Genomic DNA, 26,183 nt, shown 5'->3' on the forward strand with positions numbered 1-26,183 from the left:
CGCAAAAAATCCGCAAAAATAATGAGCATGTCAGTTTTTTTTGCGGAATGCGTTTTTTTTGCGGAAAAAAACGCTAACATATGCACAAAAAATGCGGAATGCATTCTAAAAGATAGGATGCATAATGTTAGCTTTTTTTTACCGGATTTATAGCGCTTTTATAGCGAAATTCTGCAAAAAAACGCTAACAATCCTGACGTGTGCACATACCCTTACACATTAGATAAAGGAGCAATCCGTTAACCTGTCCGGGTGCACGGTGAAATATTCCTGTAATACAACAGTCCAATTGATAGCCAGTACTCACACCTTAAAATAATTGCTTTATTGATGCAGCAGTATAAAAAGGCAGAAAAAAAAAAAATGGTTGAACACAATTGCTGCGCTCCCAGAAAACATGTTTCAAACCTACACGGTCCTTTGTCAAGCTGTTGCCGAGGACCATGCAGGGGTGAAACATGTTGCCGGGAGTGCAGCGGATATTCCTTTTCTGCCTTTTTAATTTTTGTACTGTTTTCAACAATTTGGGTGGCCTTTTATGCCAATGGATAGTGCTGGCTATCGTTTGGACTGCTGAAATTATTAGAAAAAGAAAGACTCTCCTCATATCAATCAACTGATCTTCCTCATGAACAACATTGGTGTGTATGAAAAAATGATAGCCTTACATCAATAGTCATTCCCCAAATTCTGCAAGACACCGAATCCTTGGCTTGGCAGTGGTTTTCCTCATTGTAATTCTAATTTCTATACCTTTCATTTCTCACTCTCGGTTTTCCACGTAGCAACGATATAAATGTTTATTATCACCTTACTGTATTTGTTATGTGTGCCATTTTATCTATACAGCCAATAACGATGTAACCTAGTGAAATGTGCTACTGTTCTGCAAGTATTATTGCTTCTTGTAATTGTGTAACTTGTTAAAATCCTAATAAAAAGAAAACATACAACTCCATGACAGGACTGGCTGTTTTATCCACTCCTTATTTTGGCTTTTAAAAAAAAAATGCATTAAAAACTGCCCTGTGTGGGCTTCATCCTCAGGGCCATATTTTTCGGGATTTGGATGTTTAGCCCCCACGAGTTCGACCCCGGGTACATTTACTTCACCTGTGGGAAATTATACCTTCCAGCTGCCATACCATCAACCCAGAGAACCCCTTTAAGCAGCGTCGGTCCCTACTGACCGAATACCACAGGTGGCGTCACAAACAAACTTTATTCTTAAACTCCCTTTAAAGACCTTTCCCTTTACTTGGGCGCCCAGGGCCACGGACCGGGTCGCAGTCACCATGACTTCCCCTTCAAGTACCGGACCCTGTACTGAGTACCCCACTGCCCTGGCGGGCGACTCAACTTGGCGTCACGAACAGGATGTACCCGGGGGTGAACCATCCTATACCCATATTATTCATAGGGCTGACTAGACTGAAGCCCACATGCCTCAAAGGGTCTGGGGCTCATCAATTTATAATCTATTTTTGCTGAGAAACTTACCTGCACCCTAGGGCTCCAATACATATTTGTATATAATAAACCTAGTAGGCTAAGAACGTGCTAGCATCAGGGTTGTGACATCTTCCCCTAATAATTTCCATGAACAACAGTCTAGCCGTGACCTTAAACGCATGCGACCAAACATTACAGTTCATTGGGACCAGCCAAAACGGATATATACATTTAGAAGAAGAAAAAATAGCAGTCAGAATGTAAAAGCACAACTGAGGATAAAAGACAAAATGAGAAAGAAGAGCAATTGTGATGTGAAAAAAAAAAAAATTCTACTTGCGCAATAAAATTATTTAAAACATTTTCAGGAGACACTTAAAATGGGTATAGGGCTAGACACTCCTAGCAACTACTGTACCAGGGTCCGGCAGGCAGCAAGCTGAAAGCCTACAGACCAATGCATGGGCCAATATGACCTTGCTCATCCCAGCACAATCTTACTTAGACAGGAGCTTTCAGTGACATTCTCTGACACCAAACGAAATATTACACTACTGTATTATTATAACCAGATAGGTCAAATCTAACACACGTACATGTCTCTTGTTGCCTCCTCGGAGGAAAGAGTTTGGGACGCCATGCTTTGATTCGGAGTCACTCTGCTCTTCATAGCTTTCAAATTCGCTGGAACTCCATCCATAATCCACAGAGCTGTTCCCAGCCTCCTCCCCGTTCTCCACATCATCATAAATCATCTCCTCGGGATCTAACAGAATAGGACATTTTAGATTACAGAACAAAATGGTTGATCTAACTGCTAACTTGCTATTCAAAAAAGGGTGTCCTAAAATTAGATATTTATAGTATATCCCCATGACATAATGTATGGGAGATGCAGGCGTGACCTCTGGTTAGGCTACTTTCACACTAGCGTTTTCTGCAATCCGTCACAATGCGTCATTTTGCAGAAAAACGCATCCTGCAAAAGTGCTTGCAGGATGCGTTTTTTCCCCATAGACTTGTATTGACGACGCATTTGCGACGGATTGCCACACGTCGCATCCGTCGAGCGACGGATGCGTCGTGCTTCTGCGGACCGTCGGGAGCAAAAAACGCTACATGTAATGTTTTTTGCTCCTGACGGACCGCTTTTTCCGACCGCGCATGCGCGGCCGGAACTCCGCCCCCACCTTACAATGGGGCAGCGGATGCGCTGGAGAAATGCATCCGCTGCCTCCATTGTGCAATGCGCTAAACGCTAGCGTCGGAATCTCTCCCCGACGCATTGCGATGGGGAGATTCCGACGCTAGTGTGAAAGTAGCCTTACTGCACCCATCTCCAGTACAGTGATTCCCATGTAGGTACAGTGGGTGCTCACATCTATCACACAGACATGTCTCGAGCCTGAAGGAATACTCCCAAAAAGATAAATTTATTAAAGAGAATCTGTCAGCAGGTTTTTGCTATGGAATCTGAGAGCATCAATGCTATAGGGGCAGAGACCCTGATTCCAGCTATGTATCACTTACTGGGCTGTTTGATGTACTTTTGATAGAATCCCTGTTTTCTCTGTTGTATATGTAGCAGTGGTCAAAAAGACGAGCTATGTAGTATAACCCCAGTGGTGTACTGATTACCAGGTACCTGTGTACACTGTGCAAGCTGCCAATCCGCGTTGGGCTGGGGTTATACAGATTAGCTGGTCTGGTTTGTATGAGGTACCTAGTCTGATAATCTCCTGTTGATAAAATGGTGACTGTACTGAAACTAGAGCAAGCTGCTGAGCAAGTGACACATTCCTGGAATCAGGCTCTGTGCCCCTAAAGCTGTGCTTAGACTAAATAGAGAAAACCTGCTGATATATTCTTTTTAAAATAAATCAACAGCAGTAATGTTTAATTGGTGTAAACAAAATTAACTGTTTAGGTGTCAAATACTTTCATGACTAGTATCTCCGCAACAGAGAGGTGAAATAAAAAAAAAAAGGTCTATTCTGCTCTGCAATGCCTATTACATTGTGTGTTTATGTTAACATAAAACATTGGGTGAAAGGTCCTCTTTAACCGAGACAGGATTTAATAAGAATTATTTTTAAAAATGATGACACACGTTTCTAGAATATAGAAATCATAATTTTCTAAAACAATTTCAAGATCACACAATCAATACCTGTAGCGGAATCAGAGTTTTCCCTCGGAACATCATCATAAATAACTTCATCAAGGTCTAGAAAGAACATAAGGCAAAACATAAAGAGTTAGAGAAAGGGCTAGATATTTCAGCGTTGATAAAAAGTAATAACAGATATTATACATTGTGTATATCATCAGAATTGTACATATTCTATGTTCATTGTCATATAATGAAAGCAGAAGAGAAAGAAAAAAAAAAGGATATTTTGGCCAGACAAGGTAGCTATGCCGCCATCTCTTCTATTACTGTATTTTTTTGCTTTTAAAAAGTGGACTTTATTACCCAAGTGAGTGGAAAAAACTCAGTGAGTCTAATAAGGCGAACATGGCCATATTCTGCATTAGGAAACACATTTACATCAGACTGCGCTATGACTCACCGCAGCCCAGTGGAAGCTTGTGGCAGGCAGGCCATGCGGTGGGCAGTCATGTCAAGCATGAGGCGGGCTGTGAATCGCGGGGCTGGCAGACAAAGGAAGCATGGGGGCAGGGGCAGCCACTCTGCAGGGCTGGACACTGATTGGTGGAGGAAACTGGTGCTGCGCTGCATCCACCAATCAGTGATCTGTCCCTGACAAGATAGAATCCTTGCTATGAAGGATCGTGTGGGCCTTACTAAATAATAATAACCCTTATTTTTTATATAGCGCTAACATATTCCGCAGTGCTTTACAGTTTTCACACATTATCATGATCTACTCTGTAAATTAGGTGAGCAAAAACACTGAAAGGGCGCTCAGTGTCCAACCTGGGAGGTGCAATATAACTACATCCTCCATCATCCTCCAGATTATACGGTACCGATGGTTGTATTCCAAAGGATGATGGGGGTTGTAGTCACATTTAGTATAAACACTCCAGGGCCAAAGTGTTTATTGTAAATGTGATCACCACCTCCCTCATCTTTCGAAAATACACCAATGTATATGTATACAGTATGTGCGTGCATTAGTAAGGAGGAGGGTGTGTTAGTCAAAATGTGATTACCACCCCCATCATCCTTAAGAATACACTCATGTATACAGTATTACCATATTAAATATTTTACCACAGTATTTTGCTCAAAATATTTTTTTTTCTTATTTTCTTATTTTCCTCCTCTAAAACCTTGGTGCGTCCCATAATCAGGTGTGTCTTATAAAGCGACAAATATGGTATATTTCAACACAAACACTGTTGCATTGGAAAAAAAAAACAGATACATATTTTATACTAGACGGTGGCCCGATTCTAACGCATCTGGTATTCTAGAATACGTATGTCCACGTAGTATATTGCCCAACCACGTAGTATATTGCCCAGCCACGTAGTATATTGCCCAGCCACGTAGTATATTGCCCAGCCACGTAGTATATTGCCCAGCCACGTAGTATATTGCCCAGCCACGTAGTATATTGCCCAACCACGTAGTATATTGCCCAGCCACGTAGTATATTGCCCAGTCACGTAGTATATTGCCCAGCCACGTAGTATATTGCCCAACCACATAGTATATTGCCCAGCCACCTAGTATTTTGCCCAGCCACCTAGTATTTTGCCCAGCCACCTAGTATTTTGCCCAGCCACCTAGTATTTTGCCCAGCCACCTAGTATTTTGCCCAGCCACCTAGTATTTTGGCCAGCCACCTAGTATATTGGCCAGCCACCTAGTATATTGGCCAGCCACCTAGTATATTGGCCAGCCACCTAGTATATTGGCCAGCCACCTAGTATATTGGCCAGCCACCTAGTATATTGGCCAGCCACCTAGTATATTGGCCAGCCACCTAGTATATTGGCCAGCCACCTAGTATATTGGCCAGCCACCTAGTATATTGGCCAGCCACCTAGTATATTGGCCAGCCACCTAGTATATTGGCCAGCCACCTAGTATATTGGCCAGCCACCTAGTATATTGGCCAGCCACGTAGTATATTGGCCAGCCACGTAGTATATTGGCCAGCCACGTAGTATATTGGCCAGCCACGTAGTATATTGGCCAGTCACGTAGTATATTGGCCAGTCACGTAGTATATTGGCCAGTCACGTAGTATATTGGCCAGTCACGTAGTATATTGGCCAGTCACGTAGTATATTGGCCAGTCACGTAGTATATTGGCCAGTCACGTAGTATATTGGCCAGTCACGTAGTATATTGGCCAGTCACGTAGTATATTGGCCAGTCACGTAGTATATTGACCAGTCACGTAGTATATTGGCCAGTCACGTAGTATATTGGCCAGTCACGTAGTATATTGGCCAGTCACGTAGTATATTGGCCAGTCACGTAGTATATTGGCCAGTCACGTAGTATGCACCATATCCCTGTTAAAAAAAAAGAATTAAAATACTCCCCTTCCGGAGCGGATCGAAGCGGCCGGTTACCGATGCTCCTCGCGCGCTCCGGTCTGAAGAGTGCATTGCGGTCTCGCGAGATGATGACGTAGCGGTCTAGCGAGACCGCACGTCATCATCTCGCGAGACCTCAATGCATGGAGTGGTCACCGGGGCATCGCGAGGAGCATCGGTAACCGGCCGTTTCGATCCGGGGGCTCCGGAAGGTGAGTATGTAACTATTTTTTATTTTTTTAAATTATTTTTAACATTAGATCTTTTTACTATTCATGCTGCATAGGCAGCATGAATAGTAAAAAGTTGGTCACACAGGGTTAATAGCAGCGTTAACCGAGTGAGTTACACCACGGTCAACGCTGCCATTAACCCTGTGTGAGCGCTGACCGGAGGGGAGTACAGAGCGGGCACTGACTGCGGGGAGGAAGGAGCGGCCATTCTTCCACCGCCGGACTGTGGCTGTCGCTGATTGGTCGCGGCAGCCATGACAGGCAGCTGGCGAGACCAATCAGCGACTTGGATTCCATGACAGACAGAGGCCGCAACCAATGAATATCCGTGACAGACAGAAAGACAGACAGACAGAAGTGACTCTTAGACAATTATATAGTAGATGAAGGCTGCAAAGAATTAAACCAGCAGCCTGCCATTTTCTGTTGAAATTAATTTCAATGGATTTCACCCAATGCAATGTAAATGGCGAAAAAAGTAAAATCCCAACAAATAAATATAATTCACCAGCAGATTTTTAAAAATATTTTTTACTGCACTTCAATGAATTCTGCGATGTGTGCCTAGGGGGATAACTGTCAGTCAAAAAGATTTGGCACGCAAAAGTGGCCGGAAACCCACAGTGGACTAGTCAAGCACATGGGGCCCAATTCACTAAAGGGAATCTGTCACCCCCCTGGGGCGCTTTTAAGCTGTTACTATGGGCATACAAGTAATAGAATGGTTAAACTAGTCTTACCTGTATGCCTCATAGCTGTGGTCTAGACGTTGAGAAATCAACTTTTAATCTTTTACGGTAATGATTTCTTCCAGGCTCCAAGGCGTGCAGTGCCTGGAAGAACTGTCTGCTTCCTCTCTTCCTTACAATATCATCCCCATCCCATGCATGTCACATGTGCAGTTGTGGCGCCATAATCCCACTCATGCGATGTGCACTTGCACTGTTATGGGCCCCTTATCAGCCCTTCTATGGGCAGGGTCTTCATCATGCTTCTGTGCAGGTGCCAGCAAGTCACTATTACTGCGCACTGACTTGCCTGCGCAGAAGGAGGATGAAACGCGCGAGTGCATGGTGCACGGGATTCACGGCCCTGCAACTGCACGTCACAGAGCAGTCTGACATGCATGGCCCCACAGCCTGGAAGAAATGATTAACAAAGATTAAAAGTTAATTTCTCAACATGGATGTCACACAGGCTTAAAAGATTTTAAAAAAAGACTCACACGTGAGAATTAGAAAAATAACATCTGAATTTTCCGATGAAACTCTGAAGATTGCTTGTTAACTCATCTGCTAAAACATATATACGACTACAATGACGCAACCAGACTCCAATTAATTCTGCCTGTAATTAGGTATCATGAATCTGTAAACAGGTTTTCTTTAAGGAGTTTTGGTGTATTTGATGAATAATACCTTCTCATTCCAATTACTTAACGCTAGAATTTTAAAATCTTACCTTGGATTTTTAAGTGCTTTTTTATCATGTTTTATTTTCAGTTGTGGTTTTATCCTTTCTTGGTATGTCAAGTTTTAAATAAAACTGCTTTGCTTTGGAAAACTCCTGGTATCTGTCTTGGTCCTCTTTCAGACGTCAGTGTGTCTGGTACGTGTGGTGACAGTTTTAACATGTACCAGATACACTAACACACATAAAACCATTCAAGAGTTATCCGTGTGACATCTACCAGCACATGGGAAGCAGTGATACAGTTAGCGCTGTTCCCCGGTGTCGGTGCTGAAGACAGCTCTCGTCATTTTCCCCTAATCATGCTGTGATCAGAACGAGCAGGGAAGAATGATGAGAGTTGTATTCAACTGATAAGAGTGAAAGCAGCCGGCTGCTGATGGGAATAATCATTAGCCGGGGCCTGAGCTATAAATAAATAAAGGAAAAAATCCTGAGTGGGTTCCCCTGTATTTTTGATAACCAGCCAGGCAAAACTGACAACTACGGGCAGCAACCCTCATCTATCAGCGTTCACAAGGCTGATTATTGAGAAGAGAGGGGGGCCACAAGTATTTTTTTTTAATTATTTAAATAATAATAATAAAAAAAACGCCATGGGGTCCCCCTCAGTTTTGACAACAGCCTTGCTAAAGCAGACAGCTGGGGGCTGGTGTTCTCAGGCTGGTAAGGAGCCATGGATATTGAATCCCCCAGACTAAAAATTGCAGCCCACGGTGGAAAGTGGGATAATATTTGTAGGGTTGATATCCCCATTGTATTATCTGGTGACATCAAGCCCAAGGATTAGTAATGGAGAGGAGTCTATAAGACTCCTTTCTATCACTAATCCTATAGTTGTATTGTAAATAAACACACAGCCAAAATAAAGTCTTTCATTTGAAATAAAAACAAAACACACTTTTCCATTTTTATCTAAAAATAACAAACACCGTTATACTCACCTAACGCCCATTCTACTGAAGCAAATGTCTCCTGTAAGAAAACAAAAACAAACAAAAAAAAAACACAACAATATCCCTCACCTGTCTTCATTGAGGTCACTGCTAGTCACAGCAGCTCATTCCTCAGTGGTTCTCAGCCTGGACAATCGCAACACCGACCAAGTTGAAAACTATTTATGCCCAGGCATGGATTACGGCGTGGGACAGAAAGTCGGACAGGTGAGGGAAATTGTTGTTTTTTTATTTTTTGTTTTGTTACAGGAGACGTCGGTTTCAATGGAATGGGTGTTATACTCATCTAACTGTGTCTGTTATCTACTATATAATTGTATAAGGGTCACTTCCGTCTGTCTGTCTTTCTGTCTGTCAATGATATTCATTGGTCGCGGCCTCTGTCTGTCATGGAAATCCAAGTCGCTGATTGGTCGTGGCAAAATGCCCACGACCAATCAGCGACGGCCACAGTCCGGCGGCAATATGGCCGCTCTTTCCTCCCCACAGTCAGTGCCCGCTCCATACTCCCCTCCAATCAGCCCTCACACCGGGTTAATGGCAGCGTTACCAGAGCGCGAAGTAACGCACTCTGGTTACGCGGCTATTAACCCTGTGTGACCAACTTTTTACTATTGATGCTGCATATGCTGCATCAATAGTAAAAAGATCTAATGTTACAAATAGGAATAAAGAAAAAAAAAAAGAGGTTATTCTCACCCTCCGACGTCGCGTCCTGTCCTCGGCAGTGCAAGCGGCAGGTTCCGGTGCTAAGGATGCTATGTGAGAAGGACCTGCCATGATGTCACGGTCATGTGATCGTGACGTCATCACAGGTCCTGCGCTCATACCAACCCTGGGACCGAAGCTGCCGCGTGCACCGCACACAGGCGACAGCACTACAAGGGGCCCTCGGAAGGTGAGTATATGTTTATTTTTTAACCTGTTACATACGTGGCTGGGCAATATACTACGTAGCTTGGCAATATACTACGTGGCTGGGCAATATACTATGTCACTGGGCAATATACTACGTAGCTGGGCAATATACTATGTGGCTGGCCAATATACTACGTCGTTGGCCAATATACTACGTGGACAAGCATATTCTAGAATACCCGATGCGTTAGAATCGGGCCACCATCTAGTTTTTAAATAAAAATGGAAAACTGTATTGTTTTTATTTCAAATAAAGGACTTTACATTGCGGTGCGTTTATTTACCATACAACTATACTATGGATAGGTGTCTTGTAGATGCCTCTCCATTACTAAGCTGTGGGCTTGATGTCACCAGACAATACAAAGGTGAAATCAACACCACAAATATTACCCCACTTGCCACCGCTACAGGGTCGGCAGAGCAGGTGAGAATGATGAGATTGGTCTTCAGCACCTTCCCAGGTGCCAGTATGTGGGGTACATATGCGGCACACGGTTGCCACAAGTATTACACACACGGACACGGATATCTCCGGTACTGGAAATATCAGGATGTGTGAAACCTACCTTTGATAAAGTCAAAAGGAGATTACATGTTTTATAATGAGTTTCTGCTGAGGAAATGCACTCAAATGTATATGCATTTTTATCTGCGCATTTATTCTTTTGATTAAAGGGAACCGGTCAGCCGAACACACAGTGTCAGGTCGGCGCCGTTATACTGATTAAATTGATACCTCGTTTGGTGAAATCCATCTTCTGGTTGTTCTTTAATCTTTATTTTCATTTTTTAGTTAATGATATGCTCATGCCCTAGGGTGGAACTGGAGGGGGCGGGGGGGGGGGGTCTTTATGTGGTCTCTGTTAAGGTATTCATAAAGCAGACTGCTGACAGGTCACTGATCCCTCACTGACCTGCCCCCTAGTTTGCATAATGAATATCTGTACATACTTAAAAAAAAAAAAAAAAAAAAAAAAAAAAACTTCTGCAGCATAAATCGCATGTTTTATGTGCCAATAATACATTTTCTTATTTTGTTCATGTTATTCAGCTAGGAAAAAATCAATTTAAAAATGGCATCCACCGCACCTGTGCAGTAACTGCCATCGAGGTCTATAGCTGTGATCTGATAACTGCAACTGTGCAAGGTGCCGACGGCGCCATCTTAGGCCCCTTTCACACATCAGTTTTTTGCTATCAGTCGCATTCCGTCGAATTTTGAAAAAAACGAATCCGGCTACTGATCCCGCTGGATCATTTTTTTCTCAGACTTGTATTAGCGACGGATGGCCTCACGTTTCATCGGTCGTTTTCCGGATCCGTCGAAAATTGTTTGTCCGGCAGAGGGAGACGACAGACAAAGTAACTTTTTTTGTGTGTAAGTCGAAAAATCAAACTGCGTTGGATCCGTAGTTTGCTCGAATGGAAGCCTATGGGCGCCGGATCCATAAAATGACGGAATCTGGCGTTGGATTCAGTTTTTTTTTAACTGAGCATGCTTCAATTTATTTAGGATCCAATTAGCCAGATCCGCTAGTCGGATCCGTCGAAAAAACGAATCCGTCGCATCATTTTTTCACAATCTGCGATGGATCCGTCGAGCCAACGGATAGTGATTGACGGCAAAAAAACTGATGTGTGAAAGGGACCTACTGGAGAAAAAAAAGAGGGATTTTTGGTTCTAACCGTAAAATCTCTCTTTCTTGAAGCCTTCATTGGAGGACACAGGTAACCATGGGTGTATGCTGCTGTCGCTAGGAGGCTGACACTATGCAAATAAAGAAATAGCTCCTCCCCGGCAGTATACACCCTCCAACAGGCACCAGGCAACTCAGTTGGTGCAAAAGCAGTAGTAGGAACAAGTAAAATTAAACTCAACCTATGTACCAACACACAACGGCACGTTGGCCAACACGGTACAACTTAAAGGGAGGGTGCTGTGTCCCCCAATGAAGGCTCCAAGAAAGAGATTTTACGGTAAGAACCAAAAATCCCTCTTTCTTTCTCGCTTCATTGGGGGACACAGGTAACCATGGGACGTCCAAAAGCAGTCCCTAGGGCGGGATAATAAGAATAGAGAACTAGATCGGCCGCTGCGAAACCGCCGCCTGCAGTATCTTCCTACCCAGGCTCGCGTCCACAGAAGCCAGAGTATGCACCTTGTAGAATTTTACAAAGGTGTGAATGGATGACCACATTGCGACCTTGCAAACCTGCGAGGCCGAAGCTTGGTGACGAACTGCCCAGGAAGCTCCCACAGCCCGGGTAGAGTAAGCCTTCACTCCTGAAGGAGGCTGCTTGTTTTGGACACGGTATGCCTCCAGAACCGCTGAACAGATCCAACGAGCAATTGTGGACTTGGAGGCGGGGAGCCCCTATCGACGCCCTTCCTCACTGATGTGAAAGGCCGAAACTACCTTTGGTAGAAAAGAAGGAACCGGTCGAAGAACCACCTTGTCCTGGTGCAGGATTAAAAAAGGGAGAACGACAGGACAATGCTGCCAGCTCCGACACGCTCCTAATCGAGGCCTAATCGAGGTGATGGCGACCAAGAAGGCCACCTTCCAAGATAGAAGCGAGAAAGATGTCCAGAATCGGTTCAAAAGGCGCATGCTGGAGGACGTCTAACACGAGGTTGAGATCCCAAGGCTCGATAGGAGGATGATAAGGGGGAGCTATATGAGCGACCCCTTGAATAAAGGTCCTCACCTGTGGAAGGGAGGCCAGGTCTCTTTGAAAAAGGATGGACAGAGCGGAAATCTGACCCTTTAAGGTGCTCAGGGAAAGCCCCGAATCAAGACCCGCTTGAAGGAAACCGAGAAGAGATGGAAGGGAAAAAACCATAGGAAAAAGACTGTTGTCCTCACACCATCGGAAAAAGGTCTTCCAACATCTATGGTAGATGCGCGAGGAAGCCGGTTTTCTCGCTTTTATCATAGTCTGGATGACGCTGTTAGAAAAACCCGTGTCCTTCAGGACCGTGGCCTCAACGGCCATACCATTAAATTCAGAGACCGAGAATTCGGGTGGAAGAGGGGCGCCTGCGAAAGAAGATCCGGACGATCCGGAAGTCTCCAAGAAACGTCTGATAGCATGTTCACTAGTTCCGCATACCAGGCCCTGCGAGGCCAATCTGGAGCTACCAAGAGTACAGGGACCCCTTCTGTCTTGATGTTTTTTACAACTCTTGGGATCAATGGGAGAGGTGGGAACAGATAAGGCATCTGGAACTGGGCCCACGAGATCACGAGAGTGTCGCATCCGACGGCCATTGGATCCAGAGATCTGGAAACATACTGGGGAACCTTGCGGTTTGCCCGGGAGGCCATTAAGTCGACGTCTGGAACGCCCCACCAATGACAAATCTGGCTGAAGATTGAGGGGAGGAGAGACCACTCGCCTGCCATGAGGCCTTGGCGACTTAGAAAGTCGGCCAGCCAATTGTCCACCCCTGGGATGTGGACGGCTGATATAGAGGGAACGTGGCTCTCCGCCCAACGCAGAATTTTTGCCACTTCCGTCATGACTTGTCTGCTGCGAGTCCCTCCCTGATGGTTTATTGTAAGCCACGGCTGTGGCGTTGTCCGACTGAATGCGGACCGGCTTTCCCGAGTGGAGAGAGACTCCCAGTGGATGAGGGCTAGGAAGATGGCTCTGCTTTCCAAGAGGTTGATAGGAAGACACGCCTCTTGAGCAGTCCAGCGGCCCTGGGCCATGAGGTGGAGAAAGACCGCTCCACAACCCTGGAGACTGGCGTCGGTGGTGATGACCTGCCAGCAGGGGGGAAGAAATTACCTCCCGCGCAGAATGGAGGTGGATAGCATCCACCGAGAGAGACCGATTCACCTTGGAAGAGAGGCGAAGCGGGCGGTCCAGGGAAAGTGGATTCCTGTCCCAGGCAGCCAGAAGGACCAGCTGGAGGGGACGAGAGTGGAACTGAGCATAGGGAACCGCTTTCACGGAAGCGACCATTTTTCCCAAAACCCTCATGGCGAGGCGGAGGGGCAGAGGGTTCGGGCCCTTTAGTGCTCTAACACCCCGACAAAGAGAAAGGAACTTCTCCTTGGGGAGGAAGACCTGAGCCTGAGAGGTGTCGAATTCCATGCCTAGGAACTCCAGCCGTTGGGTTGGAATCAAGGAGGACTTCTGATAGTTGATTATCCAGCCAAGGCGAAAAGCGTGTCCAGGGTAAGCTGGAGGCTCTGGCTGCAATCCTGACGAGACGAACCCTTGATCAACCCTTGATCAAGAGGTCGTCGAGGTATGGGATTACAAGAACCACTTTGAACGCAGAATGGCCATGACCGCTGCCATGATCTTCGTAAAGACCCTGGGAGCAGATGCCAGACCGAAAGGGAGAGCCATGAACTGGTAATGATGTTTTTGGATCGCGATCCGGAGGAACCTCTGATGCTGTACGCAAATCGGGATGTGCAGGTACGCATCCCGAATGTCCACGGAACACAGAAATTCTTTCGGTTCCATGGACGCGATCACCGAGCGTAGTGATTCCATTCTGAAGTGTCGAATCCGGAGATGGCGGTTTGGCCGATTGAGATCCAAAATTGGACGGAGAGAGCCGTCCTTTTTTGTTACTACGAATAGGTTTGAGTAAAAACCCGAAAACCGCTCACGATAAGGAACCGGAACTACGACTCCTGAGGCGAGGAGAGAATCGACGACCTGGAGAAGCCCTGGGAGATGGTAGGACTGTTTGGGAGGCAGGAGAAAAACGTCTTCCTGGGGGCGAAGAAAATTCTATCTTGTAGCCTGAGGTGACGATCTCCCTGACCCAGGCGTTGTCGAATACCGGTAGCCAAACTTCTGAGAACAGAAGGATTTCCAGGTGGGGGCGACTCGTCATTTATTTGAAAATCGTGGCCACGAGGTACAGACGGTTTTGAGGAGTGGCTCTTAGCTCTCCAGTGCGGGGGAGGCCTGAAGGAAGGCTTCCTCCGGTCTCCTTGTGAGGAAGACCGGTCCTGAGTGGGGTTTCCTGAGGAGGTAAACGACCGAAAGGGACGAAAGGACTGGGGGCCGCTCTTGTTGAAGGAACGCCTAGTCTTGGAGTGAGGTAAGGAGGTACTCTTACCACCCATAGCGTTCGAGATCATTTGATCCAGCTGTGTGCCGAAGAGTCTGGAGCCCTGGAAGGGCAGACCAGTGAGGGATTTTTTAGAAGCAGGATCTGCGTTCCACGCTTTAAGCCAAAGAACCCGGCGAATGGCCACAATGTTACTGTTAGCCCTTGCCGAGCAAGCAGCCGCATCCAGGGAGGCATTCATGAGGTATTTACCCGCAAGAGAAATCTGATCCGCTAAATCAGACAGTTCTTCAGCAGGAGCAGAGGCCAAAATGCCTCGGCGAAGGGTCTTGGCCCAGGCTGACACAGCTTTCGCTACCGATGAAGATTTGGATAATGCCTCGATTTGTCTGTCCGTGGGATCCTTAAAGGGAAGGTGCCATAAAAAAAAAAAAATTTTCAGAAATTGTAAAAATGTAAAGAATTAATGATTACATGTTCTTAAAAAATATTATCATTTGTTTATAATTTAGTAAAATATGAAAAATAATTTGAAAAGTTTTGGAATTTCCACTTTTCAACACTAGGGGGAGCAGCTGCTGAAATTTCAGAAAAACCTAGTGTACAAATAGCTCACATTACTGCACTGCAGTAATTCTGGGCGGAGTCTGCTGACGTGTGTGATGTCTCCTCTCCTCCCCTTCTGGGTGTTTGCTAAGGGATTAGAGAGGATGATATTCAGGAACCCAGTGAGCAGCCATTTTGTTGGTGACTGCAGAGTATGGCTGCCGTCACACTATCAGTATTTGGTCAGTATTTTACCTCAGTATTTGTAAGCCAAAACCAGGAGTGGAACAAATAGAGGAAAAGTATAATAGAAACATATGCACCACTTCTGCATTTATCACCCACTCCTGGATTTGGCTTACAAATACTGAGGTAAAATACTGACCAAATACTGAGCGTGGACGGCAGCCTTAGGCTACTTTCACACTAGCGATTTTGGCTGTACGGTGCAATGCGTCATTCAGGAGAAAAAACGCATCCTGCAAAGTTGTCTGCAGGATGCGTTTTTCCCCATAGACTAACATTACCGACGCATGTAACGTTTGTGCGTCGAGTCCACCATTTTCGACCGCGCATGCACGGCCGAAACTCCGCCCCCTCATGCCCAGACCTTACAATGGGGCAACGGAAGCGTCGCAAGACTGCTTCCGCTGCCCACGTCGGGCATTTCTTTCACAGCATGCGTCAGTACGACGCACTGTGAAAGGCCCGTACCGACGCTAGTGTGAAAGCAGCCTTATACTGACAAGTAGACAGTCACCATGGCAGGCAGCAAGGATTCTGGGAGATATGTGGTGGAGGGAGCAGGGTGACAGCAGCACAGAGTATTTCAGGAGAGCAGTGTGCTGGTCTATAGGGGCCCCCTGTTTGGTGCGCGGAGCAGCCAGGGATTATACATAGAGCGCTGTCTTATACACACCTGGATGGACCGTCTGCTCCACAGAAATCCAGGAAACATTTCTGAGGATTGATGGCCTGTTCTGATCCAGACTTTGCATGCAGACCCCATTCCCCTCCTCAGATCCTGTCCTGGCGATGTGTGAAAGCAAGGCGACAGGCACAGTCGGGGTGACGCTGGGAAGGAAATGTAGCCATATAGTAACAATAAAAATGAGACCCCTCTCTTCAGCTGCCTCACCAGCCTTCCCCTGACTACACCTAACTGGAGGTCATGCTGCCCCCTCTATTACCCCAGACCCGCGTGCAGGTGCTCAGCCAGAACCACCCTAGAATGGGTCCGCTTTCTGAATATAATACTGACATACAGATCACACATAATACCGCCATGTAGATCACACATAAAACCACCATATAATTCTCACATAATACTGCCACATAGATAGATCACACATAATCCCACAATACAGTTCTCATATAATCCCGTCATATAGTTCTTATATTATTGCACCATACTGATCAAACATAATACAACCATACATATTACATATAATACTGTCATATAGATCACACATAATGCCATCATACAGGTCATACATAATAATTAGCGGCATCAAGTGTGGTCTATATGGCAGCATTATGTAAAAAATATACATTATATGGTGGCATCATGTTTGATCTATATGGCAGCAGTATGCAAAAAATATATATATGGCAACATTACGTTCCGTCCATATTGCAGTATTATGTAATAGATATATCTGGCGGCATTATGTATGACCTATATGGCAGTATTATGTAATAAATATATATGGCGGTATATTTATTATGTAAAGGCAGGAAAGTTGTGAGCTATGCCCTTCTGTGACCCCCACAATTATTATTTATTTATTTATTTTTTTTTTTTGGGGGGGGGGGGGCAATTAGACCTTATGCTATGTCGCCCTATGATTTGTATGTACGCCCCTGGTGACGATCCTCACAGCCTGTCCTGAAAGACAGCAGGCTTGGGGTGTCGGTGAGATTGAGGTGGGTTTCAGGGAGCAGGAGATGGGTGTCAGGGGCCATGGGGTGGGTCAGTGAGCTTAGGGTGGGTGTCAGGGCTCAGTCTCAGTCTTTCCTCTTCTGCTCCCTGGATCACTAGTCTCAGACCACCTGCCCTCTGCTCTGCACTGTATAGTAGGACGATCAGGCAGGAGACCTGAGGAGCTGCAGGACTACAACACTTAGGAGCTCAGTCCTGGCATGCTGGGACTTGTAGTGACACAGCAGCTAGAGCTTGCTGAGTGTCATCGCCCCCTGGGTCTGCTTCCTTGTGCCAACCATAGCCCAAATGTTAGAACACTATTACTGTGCCAACCATAGCCCACCTCTTTACACTGTGCAGACCTCCCACCTGATCCATAGGTGAAGCCCCCAGGCTGCTGCCTGCCTGCACACTGATCCCCCTGCACCATGCACAGCTGCAGGCAGGGAAGGGTTAACCATTACAGGCCAGCCTGGGTGCCGCCCCTTGTAACCAGGAGGGATCCCCTGCTGCAGAGAATCGCTCTATTTTTAGAATCATGGGGCTTCAGACTCCAGGCTGCAATCTACAGGGACAGTCACTGTGTGGGGTGATGAAGTGTTGCCACAGATCAGTGCTGCACACATAACGCTCCATGTACAGGGAGACACACTGCTGCTGCTGGGGGATTTCCTGCCCCTGGACTGAGGGAGGAAGCTTTCAGCAACACAGGGCAGGTCGGCAGTGATCGCAGCCTGTACTGTAATAAGTACAGGCTGTGATCACTGCTAATGCTGCAGATACTTACCCCAAACCCTCGCTCCCAGCAGCTTCTCCTCAACATCTTCTGTCCTCGCAGCCCACAGCAAACAAAATGGCCGCGATCTCCTCTCACAGCTGTGACGTAGCAGCCCAGTGGGCGTGTCCAGGTCACAGCTGAGAGGCAGGAGGAGCAGCCTCAATGTAAGAGATGCGGTCGGGGTCCGACTGTTGGCTCCTATGTCCATGTGTGCCGTAAGTGAGGAGTGCAAGTGTCGTTCCCAGACACACACACCCCCACTAGTCAAAATGGCAGCCCCCAGTGGCACACACAAATGTCAATAAATAAAAAACTATTAAAGTAGTTAATTTAATTTTGTATTAAAAATAATTGATTGTATAATCAATAATTATTAATACAAAAATTAAAATCACGGCACCTTCCCTTTAAGAGATGCTGCGTCTAGGCAAAACCGTCTGTGAGGATAATCTAGACACAGGCGGGTCTACCTTAGGAGACTCGGACCATTTGTTAACAAGGTCTGGGTGAAAAAGGTATAAAACGTCCAGCCGTTTCCTGCCAGGGAAACGTTTATCAGGGTTTTCCCAGTGTGTAGACGTAGTGTTGACGTACTCCTTGAGATTGGGAAAAACTCTAGAGGGACGTTTAATCCGTTTAAATTCAACGGAGACGTCCTGAGAGCTTGTCTCATCCTCCTTAAGCTCAAGCGTCTGAATAATAGCCGAAATAAGGCTATCCACCATATCCTGTGTTCCGGAAGTTTGATCTGCATCTGAGTCAGATTCCGACTGAGAGGTTACGTCAGACCCGAGGTCCGCCTGCGAGGAGGGGGAACGGGCAGATATGGGTATCCCAGTGTGGTCCGGTGAACTGGAAGAGGATCTAGATAAGGTCCTCTTTCTGTATCTTTTCTCAAGTCTGCCTCTGTGAGGGTCTTGGACAGGTGCGAGCGAATCGCTGTATGAGGCGTTCGTGGCACTGGTTGCATTAGATAGAAGTGGGATACGTTCAAGTGCCTGGACTAGGGACTGGGACACTTTAGTCAGGTCAGACACTGACTGAGACATTGGAACAGCCCACTCCGGGGGAGGGGGGGTGCACTCATCCAGAGACACAGGAGTTTCCTGAGGGGCGGACATGATAGGAGGAACGCAGGACGGGCAGAAAGGAGATGGCTGACCTGAAGCCCACTTTTTCTTACAGCGGGTGCAGGCGTAGTGAATGGCCGTAGTGGTATAGCCGGGGGCCCCTGCGGGGATGGACATAGGTGGAGATAGAGTGACTTGCAGAGGAGCAGAGTCGATACTGCTGGGAGGAGTACAGGCCAGGGAAGGAAGCAGCGCAGGCCTACCGTAACCCAGCAACAGTGAGGTAGACCGTGTACCCCAGGGATCCTCGTGCACCACGCGACGCAATGGAGGCCAGGCAGGAGGAGGAAGCCGGCTTCCCTCCGAGAAGAGCGGAAAGAACGCGCCGAAGTGGGCATGGCCAGGCGTCGAAGGGAAGAACCTCCCAAAAGAAACGCCCCCAGTCGGCGCTGGATCCCGGGGAAGGTGTGTCCACAGGAGCACAGGGCAGGGCAAAGACGCTGGGGGCGTGACGGGCTGGGCCAGTAAAAAACCTGCCTTAGAAAAGAACTGCGCACGCTCGAAAAAAATGGGCGCAAATTTTGAAAAAGAGAAGGGGGGCTTCCACCGGTATGAAAGCTGCCGCGCTAGCGGCGCAGACTAGAGCGGCGCAGGACACAGGGGCCGCCGTCCTGTGGTCCCTGCTAAGAGGCATCGTCAGTGAAGAGGTGAGGATGGGGGAAGGGGCATCGTTGATTGAAGATCCCCTTACCTGAGGACGAGGAACGCGTCAGGAGCCCTCGTACCGTGGAAAGGGTCCTGGAATGAAGTCCTCCTTCCCGCGCTATTACAGCCAGCGCATAAGACAGTGTCAACCCCTAAACAGGGGGATGGGGACACTGGAAGTGACCACCGTCTTCCTCTCAGCCCACTCAGAGGAGAGGGATGAGGGGGGGAACAGGGCAAGGACTGGCCACCGATCGTGAACATGAACACCCCAGGGTGACATGAATCGCAGTCCTGCCCAGCAGATCCGAGAGGGTGCGATGTGGGTGATACCACACCGCTCTCTCGGTCGCTTACTGTGGGGAATCAGGGTGAGAGAAATGCACCCTGTAGCCCCCAAAAAAGTATCTGAAACAAAAAAGGGAAAGTGTTAATAAACACACACAAATCTGAAAGAAAAAACAAATGCGGATCTGGAGTTAGATCCAGATCCGCCTCCTACAGACACTAAGCAAAAACGGAGTTGCCTGGTGCCTGTCGGACGGTGTATACTGCCGGGGAGGAGTTACTTCTTCTTTATTTGCATAGTGTCAGCCTCCTAGCGACAGCAGCATACACCCATGGTTACCTGTGTCCCCTAATGACGCGAAAAACAAAAATAATTCCTCCTTGGCTATCTCCGATCTGATACTGCGCAGGCGGCGCAATCTTGGAGGAGGAAATTTTTTTTCTTCTCCAGTAAGATGGCGCCGCCGGCACCTTACGCAGTAGCAGCCATCGGATCACAGCTATAGACACCCATAGAAGCTACTGCGCAGTCGCCATTTTCAAATTGATTTCATTTTTTTTCCTAGCTGAATAACATGAAGAATTTGTATTATTGGCACATAAAACATGTAATTATGCTGCACGGCTGGCACCTGCCTGCAGAAGGTTTTTTTTTTTTTTTTTTAAGTATGTACAAGTATTCATTATGCAAACTAAGGAGCAGGTCAGTGAGGGATCAGTACAAAGTCCAAAAAACTGACCGTCACATCCAAATATAGACTAAGGCTATGTGCAAACGTCAGGATTTCTTGCAGAAATTTCCTGAACAAAACCGGACATTTTCTGCATGCTTTTTTTTTCACGTTTTTCGGAGCTTCCCAATGCATTAAATAGCGGCAAAAATCAACAAGATTAATGAACATGCTGCGTTTTTTACCGCGATGCGTTTTTTTCGCCACTACCCCTCCTTTAAGAGAGGACACACATTAGGTTCCCATTCAGATGAAGACTTTATTCTCAGAGAGGAATGGCATTGTTTAGGACCTGGAAACGAGAAATGCCTTATCGTGGCTTCCAGGTACACATGAATTGGCCAATTTATGCGCTAAACTTTCTCAATTTTTCAGATTTCATTTTTTCATATTTTTAACGCAGTAATGCAATTCAATTTTCATATTTGCATGATATGGCACTACAGTGTGCTGCCTTTTTGTTTGAGAGTGAGGGATCAGTGACCCATCAGCAGTCTGCATTATGAACACCTAATTAGTGAATGTATAAAGACCCCCACACAGGCCACCCCAGGGCATGAGCATATCATTAACTAAAAACTGAAAATAAAGATTAAAGAACAACCACAAGACGGATTTTATCAACCAAGGTATCATTTTATTCAGTATAACGGCACAGACCTGACACTGTCTGTAGATTACTGTGCACAATCCTGCTGACAGGTTCCCTTTAAGTCTATGCATGAGGAACATTTACTTATAAAATACATATTTACTACAACAAGGACTGGACATGTTGCAGATTTAAATATCTGCAGTGTAAAAATAAAAAACAAAAACAAACAATGTTTGACTCCCAAACATTTATAATGTGTAGTGGCTCGGTGGCTCAGTGGTTAGCACTGTAACCTTGCAGCGCTGGGGTCCTGGGTTCAAATCCCAAAAAACGCAACATCTGCCAGGAGTTTGTATGTTCTCCCTGTGTTTGTGTGTTTACTCCCACACTGCAAATACATACTGAAAGGGAATTTAGATTGGGAGATCCAATGGGAACAGAGAGAATGAGGTCTGTAAATCGTGAGATTCGCCTAAAAAAGACCTAACACACCCCTACCTGACTAACATCCGATTTAGTAAATTCTTGCGTTCCCCAGGGAATGAGACTAGAACATATTTACTTTGAACTGCCATTATCTGATCTCTTTACCGGTTATAGTTGAAAAAAAAAAAAAAGCCATTATCGTTTCCCTTTTTCAAATAGAAATATGAGACACAACATGGTATGTTCTGACAGTCTGATACTATCCAAACAGTGCGAGAGAGACAGACTTTTTCCGGATCTGAAAATCCTTCTGGGGATGCTCAGAGGGAAAAAAAAGGGATCAGTCGCTGTATTCCAGTGTGTGACGGTCAGCGATGGATCCTGCGTCCATCAACTTCCAATTATATCCGTCGACGGACAGCACAGGATTCGCCACTGACCGATTTTCCAACGTGCAGAAAAAATGTTCCTATGAACGTTTTCTTCGCACGATGGACCGCTATTTTCTGACGGATCCAGTGCACGACGGATGAAACGGATGGCCATCCGTCGCTAATACAAGTCTATGGGAAAATGCAGGATCCTGCAAATTTTTTTTGCAGGATCCTGCATTCTCAAAAAGCGATGGATTGTGACGGATTAAAAAAAACGCAAGTGTGAAAGTAGCATAAGAGACTGTGATACAGTGATGCAGGACACCCACGGGAACTAGTTGGAGGGGGCTGGCGAATGTAGTGTCTGCAACATATATGAGGCTCTGTATATGAAGACTGTAATATGGCGTGCGGTCGCCCAGGGAAATTGGACAAGGGAAGTCTGGCCTGTTTAGGGACTGCAGCTTAAATATGATATGCATTGCTATGAACTAGTGTGAACTGTACACTGATAATATACACTGACGTTATATGCCTTTGTTTGAATTGGACTTTAATGCACATCAGCTTACTAATCTATTGCCATGTGTAATAAGAGAAGAAAGGATCAAGGCAACATACGAAAAAAAATATGGTATTTTATGTGGAATACAATCATTCATAAAATCAGACATCAGGAGAGGCGTGGACAAGACTCTTTTAGACTTGGAATTGGCTCACTAAATACAAAGATACAGAAGCAACACAAATAAAAAGGATAGAAGAGAAGGAATTTCTAGAATCCAAATTGAAAAGGAAAATGTTCAACATGTTTAGATAACAAAAGTTGTGGTATTTACTCTCCATCCATTCGGTATTTGCAGGATCGGACACCCACTTAGCCAGCACATCCTCTTCTTTCAAGGCTTGGAAGTCTTCACTGTAATGAAGAAGCAATACTACATATTTTTGACCACCGTGTTCACAAAAATAATACAACAAAATACTGTAAATGCCTCATATTCTAACAAACTATATAAAAAGAAAAAAGCTTATACCTCATTAAAGTGAACCTGTCACCTGAAAAAAATGCTATTAACCTGCCCGGTGCTGACACTTAGACCCACGCTGCCGTGAGGAAATAAACATTCATCCTAGCAGCGTTTAGGTTTCAGTTACGGGGTGGTCCCAGCACTGGTTCAGTCACCACTGTATATAGAGAGCAGCGGCTGTAACATCGTCCCCAGCACTGACTGAGAGCCAGCCGTAACACTGAGCCACTGTCAGTCAATGCAGGAGGCGCAGTTAGGCTACGTTCACATTTGCGTTGTGCGCCGCTGCGTCGGCGACGCAACGCACAACGCAAATAAAAACGCATCAAAATGCACGCAAAAACGCTGCGTTTTGCAACGCATGCGTCGTTTTTTGCCGAAAATCGGACGCCAGAAAAATGCAACTTGTTGCGTTTTCTGCGCCCGACGCTTGCGGCAAAAAAAACGCTTGCGTCGCACAACGCAGCACAACGCAGCACAACGCATGTCCATGCGTCCCCCATGTTAAATATAGGGGCGCATGACGCATGCGTTGCCGCTGCGTCGCCCCATGCAAACGGGCACAACGCAAATGTGAACGTAGCCTTACAGCTGCTGATCCCTATACATAGAGCAGTGACTGAACTGGCACCGCCCGTTACTTCTGGATAATCCTGAGGAAGACGCTTGAGAACTACGAAACACGTCGATAATAAAACTGCAACTTCAACCTTTGGGTTTCCTGGATCCTTCACGTGGGACTCCACCAGCAGCCCAGAAAAATTTTTTAATTTTCCTTTACAGAACTCTCGTGGTTTTACAACGCATGGTTCTGCAGAAGCTGTTCTACCAAAGCTTTGAAATTGTTGTGGCCTACACAAAAGCCCATCAGGTGAGCAAGGTATCCCCACTAATATACCTGTTGCTAACGGATAATCGGATATCGCTTTTTTGCTCCCCAGTACTGTTTGTTACATACCTTGTATAATGGCTGTCAGTCACAAGCTGCAGGTGGGGGTTGGATACCTCCTCATGGACTCCTGAAATTAGAGCACAACATCTTACTGCTTGGGTGACTCTTCAGAAATAAAGATTGCTAGAAACGTGTGGCTTGTCAGGTCTGTCGAATGCCTTGTCCAAATGCTTTTGATTAAAGCTTTGTTTATTCAACTAATCATATTACTTATCTTCAAGCATGTTGCTTAGTTAACGGATCCCATGGTTTTCTTTCAAACCATATTTAAGAACGAGGTGCACGTTCAAAACGCGCTTGGTTATCACATGGCATTTTCCCCATACCCCCTTAACACACTATAATTTACGGCTTGTCGTGTGTTTAACCCCTTCATGACCTTGGGATTTTCTGTTTTTCTGTGTTCGTTTTTCGCTCCCCTCCTTCCCAGAGCCATAACTTTTTTATTTTTCCGTCAATTTGGCCATGCGAGGGCTTATTTTTTGCGGGACGATTTGTACTTTTGAACGACATCATTGGTTTTAGCATGTCGTGTACTAAAAAACGGGAAAAAAATTCCAAGTGCGGTGAAATTGCAAAAAAAGTGCAGTCCCACACTTGTTTTTTGTTTGGCTTTTTTGCTAGGTTCACTAAATACTAAAACTGACCTGCCATTATGATTCTCCAGGTCAGTACGAGTTCATAGACACCAAACATGACTAGGTTATTTTTTATCTAAGTGGTGAAAAAAAATTCCAAACTTTGCTTAAAAAAAAAAAAAAAAAAAAAAAAAAAAAAAAAAAAAAAAATTTGCGCCATTTTCCGATACTCGTAGCGTCTTCATTTTTCGTGACCTGGGGTCGGTTGAGGGCTTATTTTTTGCATGCCGAGGTGACGTTTTTAATGATAGCATTTTGATGCAGATACGTTCTTTTGATCGCCTGTTATTGCATTTTAATGCAATGTCGCGGCGACCAAAAAAACGTAATTCTGGCATTTCGAATTTTTTTCCCGCTACGCTATTTAGCGATCAGGTTAATGCTTTTTTTTAATTGATAGATCGGGCGATTCTGAGCGCGGCGATACCAAATATGTGTAGATTTTATTTTTTTTATGGATTTATTTTGATTGGGGCGAAAGGGGGGTGATTTAAACTTTTATATATTTTTTTATTTTTTTAACATTTTTTTCAACTTTTTTTTTTTCACTTTTGCCATGCTTCAATAGCCTCCATGGGAGGCTAGAAGCAGGCACAACTCGATCGCCTCTGCTACATAGCAGCGATCTGCTGATCGCTGCTATGTAGCAGAAATGCAGGTGTGCTGTGAGCGCCAGCCACAGGGTGGCGCTCACAGCTACCGGCGATCAGTAACTATAGAGGTCTCAAGGACCTCTATGGTTACTATTCTGAAGCATCACAGACCCCCGATCATGTGACGGGGGTCGGCGATGACGTCATTTCCTGCCGCCCGGCCGGATGTGGTAGTTAAATACCGCTGTCTGCGTTTGACAGCGGCATTTAACTAGTTAATAGGTGCGGGCAGATCGCGATTCTGCCCGCGCCTATTACGGGCACATGTCAGCTGTTCAAAACAGCTGACATGTCCCGGCTTTGGTGCGGGCTCACCGCTGGAGCCCGCATCAAAGCAGGGGATCTGACCTCGGACGTACTATCCCGTCCGAGGTCAGATAGGGGTTAATATACTTTAGTAATTTATCATAAAGGACATGGTTTTTTAACCCCTTCATGATCAAGCCTATTTTGACCTGAATGACCTGGTCATGACCTCAGAAACGCTTCAACGGATCCTAGCGGTTCTGAGACTGTTTTTTTCGTGACATATTGGGCTTCATGTTAGTGGTAAGGTCAATAATTTTTGCGTTTATTTGTGAAAGAAAATGTAAATTTGGTGAAAATGTTCAAAGTTTCGCAATTTTCTAATTTTGAATTTTTATCCTGTTAAACCAGAGAGTTATGTGACACAAAATAGTTAATAAATAACAGTACCCACATGTCTACTTTACATCAGCACAATTTTGGAAACAAAATTTTTTTTGCTAGGAAGTTATAAGGGTTAAAATTTGACCAGCGATTTCTCATTTTTACAACAAAATTTACAAAACCATTTTTTTTAGGGCCCACCTCACATTTGAAGTCAGTTTGAGGGGTCAATATGGCTGAAAATG

At 45.6% G+C, this 26,183-nt stretch overlaps 1 protein-coding gene across 6 annotated transcripts in view; it reads right to left on the bottom strand.

Annotated features, from left to right (window-relative positions):
• Positions 1 to 26,183, bottom strand: part of ARHGEF10 (Rho guanine nucleotide exchange factor 10) — a 296,127-nt gene that overhangs the window by 156,704 nt on the left and 113,240 nt on the right. For 3 of the 6 annotated variants that reach the window (XM_069726905.1, XM_069726904.1, XM_069726903.1), the window contains exons 5-8: positions 24,024 to 24,084; positions 22,874 to 22,953; positions 3,623 to 3,679; positions 2,049 to 2,218 (exon numbers count right to left, since the gene is read on the bottom strand). In XM_069726905.1, coding sequence (XP_069583006.1) covers positions 2,049 to 2,218; positions 3,623 to 3,679; positions 22,874 to 22,953; positions 24,024 to 24,084 — 368 coding nt within the window. Of the gene's footprint in view, positions 1 to 2,048; positions 2,219 to 3,622; positions 3,680 to 16,062; positions 16,227 to 17,854; positions 17,948 to 22,873; positions 22,954 to 24,023; positions 24,085 to 26,183 lie in introns of those variants that run through there. The other 3 variants (XM_069726907.1, XM_069726906.1, XM_069726909.1) reach the window with 3 other exon arrangements.

This window comes from Ranitomeya imitator, chromosome 5 (genome assembly GCF_032444005.1).
Source record: "Ranitomeya imitator isolate aRanImi1 chromosome 5, aRanImi1.pri, whole genome shotgun sequence".
Taxonomy (NCBI): Eukaryota; Metazoa; Chordata; class Amphibia; order Anura; family Dendrobatidae; genus Ranitomeya; species Ranitomeya imitator.